Raw genomic sequence first — 5,000 nt, forward strand, 5'->3', positions numbered from 1 at the left:
CGTAACAGCACCAAAGACTGCTACAGGTTCGTCCTCTCGGTATCCTCACCGAGTCCCCTAAGTGTTGTGTACCGTGCAGCATCCTCATTGTAGACCTACAGAAAAGGGAAATAGAAATTACTTCAGCAAGACCGATGTACACATTCTTTGAAAAGAGACAGACTTACACAATACTCAGATACTTTGTCTAGAACGAGAAGAAGCAGTTGCTTGGTGAGTTGCAATTGTTATCAAGATGTTTAATCGTAGTGTTTAAGTTCGTAGATTCTAGACAAGCCAGTGCGATCATTCCATACTTCAGATGTTCATAAAGTGATCAGTGTTATGTCATTATTTTAGGATGAAATTCCTATTCAAGTAATCGATAATTTTCACACTAATGATACTGACATAAATACGAAAAAAATATATGAAAAATGATGAGCGTGTGTGTGTGTGTGTGTGTGTGTGTGTGTGTGTGTGTGTGTGTGTGTGTGTGTGTGTGTGTGTGTGTGTGTGTGTGTGTGTGTGTGTGTGTGTGTGTGTGTGTGAAAATATATATGAAACCTACCAAGGCAAAAGCTGTTGATTGACAGATTATCATTATTGCCTCGAATAGCAATGTTTCTTCTTAGTGTATATAACTGACATTATTAGTGATTTAAGGGCAGGTTTAACCCTGAAATTTGAGCAAAATTTATTTTTTTGTTAATTTTCGGATTTAGGTGTTATAAATTATTTCAAAACATGCTCTTTCCAATGATGTATTTATATGGTACTTATCATCTAAAATATTTGACAAAATTGAGTATTTAAAATGGTCTACCTTTCAAATTTGAACGAGAAATAAAAAATGAGACCTTTTTAGGCCCTAACAACAGGCACCTTCCTGATCGCAACCTTGAAGTGTTTGGCATCATCTGAAAGGTCAAAGTCTGATCTCTCGAAATAACCCTAAATACTTCGTGTAGCACCATCCTTCTACACATGAAAAGGCCATGCGATTGGCTTGTTTTTCTCGTCATGTATCATGTATCAGATATCATGTCTTGATCATCTTGGCATTACTGAAGGACATTTCACAAGATTGTATATGCTGCAAAATGACAGAAAAAGGGCCAGGCAGTCATTCCCAACAGAGACTGAGAAAGCAAAACGGCGCAAACGACAGAAAAGTGCTTTCATCGCCCAAAACAGTGAGGACTATGCACCTGGCATCTGTGCAGATGATGACTGAAAATGTTTTTTTACTTTTATTTTATATCTACAATGGCAATGATTATAGAATTCTTGTAATTATTTCTCTATTATGTATGTTTTCCCCTTGAAAATGACAAGTAAATCTTTGTTTCCTTTTTTCTCGAAACACGATTTTACGACTACTGTGCTGCATATAGCTTGAAACAACTCAAAAAGTACATAACCTAGAGCCTTGAAATTTTCAAAGGGTAATCCTCATATTGTTTTTACATATCTGAACTACAAGTAGCCTTGCATGTAATAGGGCTTCAAAAATTATGGTTAATTTAGCAAGCAGTTTGATGTGAAAATTTGCTGGACGGCACAAAAAAAATAATTAATATATATAAATATATGTAATATGTTTGATGTCATTCTAGTTCAGATTTTTGCTAAACATGTCTACACTGCACTTGCAAAGTCTCAAGTCTCCAGCTATAACCAGTTTCTTGTTGTTTCACACTTTAACTTGGTCAAATAATCAGCATCTACCATCTTTTATCACGTGACCAATTAACTTAATTCGCATATGTGTTTGTATATATGTATATATGTGTATATCTATCTGTCTATCTATCTATCTATCTATCTATATATATATATATATATATATATATATATATATGCATTTATATATATTTTTCTATTTATGGGTATGGATATATATATATATATATATATATATATATATATATATATATATATATATATATATATTATACAAGTGTATGTGTGTACTTGTCTTTATGTAATCTTCCACCACTGTATTACCACCACAGCACCAGCCAGGCCGGCGCCATGAGCAGGGCCTTCCCGCACAGCCTGGAGCCCCTGGGCGCGGCGACGCAGGCGGAGGTCGAGAAGAGGTTCCTCGGGTGTCGCTTCGGCCTCGTCAGGGTCAAGGAGACAGGCTTTCTTATGCCTGCTCACTATGCCAAGTATGCCGAGAAGTATTATAACTTCAGGTAAGCATTGGCACACACACGCCCCCCCCCACACATAAACATAAACATAAATACACATACACACACGCATATATATATATATATATATATATATATATATATATATATATATATATATATATATATGTGTGTGTGTGTGTGTGTGTGTGTGTGTGTGTGTGTGTGTGTTTATGTATTTATGCAAATGCACAATATGTATGTGTACGTGTGCTCTTACCTAGTTGTCTCAATACGGAAGAAGAGGTAAGTTCAGATGGTTCCGTCTGCTATATTTAAATCATCATATAACTTTTTAAATCAATGCACATTTTTGACACAACGTTATTTGGAAATTGTTCCACGTTTCAATAGTTCTGTTTGGGAAACTGAACTTCCTGATATCTTTCTCGCCTCTTCTTACTTTCAACTCTTTGCTCTCGTCCTTCTCGTGTTCAAAATTTTAAAGTCATCTTTGTGTATGTGTGTGTGTGTGTCTGTGTACACACACACACACACACACACACACACACACACACCACACACACACACACACACACACACACACACATACACACACACACACACACATATATATATATATATATATATATATATATATATATATATATATATATATATATATTGTGTGTATGTGTGTGTGTGTGTGTGTGTGTGTGTTGTGTATGAATATATGTATATATAACACCTACACATATATATGTATGTGTATTTTTGTGTGCCTGTTTGAGTGTCTACCTCCAGACTTTAAACACCACCAACTCCACCCCCCTCCGCCAGATTCCTCGAGGACGACGTGGTGATCATGACCCACCCGAAGTGCGGGACGACGTGGATGCAGGAGATCGTGTGGACCATGAGGAGCGGCCTCGACTTCGACACCTCGCTGGAGCTCGGAGTTCGATCCCCCTTTTTGGAGTGAGTCGTTTGATATAGTTGTTTTTCAGGTTATTTACAGGATAATATTATCAAGAAGTAATGTCACTGCATGATTGAGAGGATTAAGACGGTTTGATAAGAAATTATATGGTGAATAGTTATAGGTATGATTAGATGGCAAGGGAAAATTCTTAAATATATTCGTTTATTCTGAAAGACGGCTATGGTTACTCACGAGATAGAACGGATAATAATGTCCTTTCACATTTCATGCAGGTTTGATTCGCTTGAAAATCCAGAACTAGAGCCTCTTGAGGAATGGGCGGAAGAGTTCAGGGCGAGGAACCCCGGTAAAGATCCCAAAGAGGAAGGCTTGTACCTCTTTTTGACTGACAGTTCACCGTCACCTCGAACCATCAAGACCCACTTGCCCTTTTCGCTTCTCACCCCTTCTCTCCTTGATACGTCCAAGGTAAAGATATCTGTATCATCTTTAAAATCAAAATTAAAAATCGTAAGTTAATCAGATTTATTGGATTTTTGTTATGGACGAGTAGTACAGTAATCAGTTTTCTCCAACAGGTGGTGTACGTAGCGAGGAACCCAAAAGACGCGAGTGTCAGTTATTTCCATCATCAGCGGCTTGTCATGGTCTCGGAATTCTTAGGCGATTTTCCCGAGTTTTTCGACTACTTCACCAAAGATCTCGGTAACAGATGATGCTAGATTCTATATACATAAAGATATATAGTTGTAGTGTAGACCTATATGCGATTCTTTGAAATAAAGGAAATGTTAACATTTGTCTCGTGCCACTGATATGAAACACAGCGTTAGCGTACTGGAGGACACATGATAATAATCTCCAGGGTCTACCTTTAGTTACACAGGGACCCTACTGGAAGCACGTTGCGGAGGGCTGGGAGAAGAGGGACCACCCGAACGTTCTCTTCATCTTCTACGAGGACCTGAAAGAGGACATTCTGCCGGAGATGCGCCGTCTCAACGCCTTCTTGGGGACAGGGTACACTGACGAGCAACTCCTGAAGGTCGCCGAACACACCAAGTTCTCCAACATGAAGTCCCGCTCAACGACCAACCCTACTGAGGCGGCTGTGAAGCTCGGCCGGTTCAAGGCGGGGGAGGGGGAGTTCGTCAGGAAAGGTTGGCACGCTTCGTATGTCTGCTTCGCTTGATTTCATTAGTCTTTCTTTTTTTTCATGTATATGGATATTTGTCTTTAAACTGACATTTGCATGAGTCTCATTCTATTTATGATATCTGATTAATCCCTTTACATAAAATTTATTTAATTTTACATATTGTTCTACCGATACGACTACCCGCCTTTGGTGCTTTGTTTTCCTTATTTCACAAAACTCCCAATTAACCTACTCAAGATTTATATTACAAAAAGAAAAATAATTGCGCCCTTTCCGAAGTAATGCATGTTCACTAGATGTCTCTAAATAGTTCAAAGACATATTTTACGCTTACGTATTTTCTTTATGAAAGGCAGGATTTACCATTTTATTCCTAGTGTAACCTGGACTTTAATACATTAAAGACAGTATCATTTTTACATATCTTTTTTATGACACGAACAGAGAAAGAGTATACAAAACAGGTTTCACTCTTTTACAATTATGTTGCTGTAAAATGTGCATTCTCTTTACATTAAACGAGAGTGATTGCACTAGTCTAGGTGTAAGTGCCCTATTGTCTGAAATTTTGTTTTAGAAATTACATTAGAATTATTACCGTATATGTGTGTGTGTGTGTGTGTTTCGAATCACCAAATGTATATTCTTGTTTTCATATATGTGTTCTTGTTTTTATCAATTATTATTGTTATTATTATCATCGATTCATCGTCATGATCATCGTCATCATCATCACCATCATCTAATTATTGATTTTGATATAAACTGCATCAATGGA

At 37.4% G+C, this 5,000-nt stretch overlaps 1 protein-coding gene across 3 annotated transcripts in view; it reads left to right on the forward strand.

The window, feature by feature from the left end:
* The window catches only part of LOC119580871 (sulfotransferase 1E1-like), a 5,390-nt gene that overhangs the window by 130 nt on the left and 260 nt on the right, over positions 1-5,000 (forward strand). The window contains exons 1-6 of one of the 3 annotated variants that reach the window (XM_037929083.1): positions 1-213; positions 1,993-2,183; positions 2,961-3,098; positions 3,336-3,531; positions 3,642-3,768; positions 3,942-4,223. The exon at positions 1-213 is cut by the window's left edge and continues 130 nt beyond it. In XM_037929083.1, the coding sequence (XP_037785011.1) occupies positions 2,017-2,183; positions 2,961-3,098; positions 3,336-3,531; positions 3,642-3,768; positions 3,942-4,223 (910 nt within the window). In that variant the 5' untranslated portion in view covers positions 1-213; positions 1,993-2,016. The remainder of the gene's footprint in view (positions 214-1,992; positions 2,184-2,960; positions 3,099-3,335; positions 3,532-3,641; positions 3,769-3,941; positions 4,224-5,000) is intronic. The other 2 variants (XM_037929084.1, XM_037929082.1) reach the window with 2 other exon arrangements.

This window comes from Penaeus monodon, chromosome 14 (genome assembly GCF_015228065.2).
Source record: "Penaeus monodon isolate SGIC_2016 chromosome 14, NSTDA_Pmon_1, whole genome shotgun sequence".
Lineage (NCBI taxonomy): Eukaryota > Metazoa > Arthropoda > Malacostraca > Decapoda > Penaeidae > Penaeus > Penaeus monodon.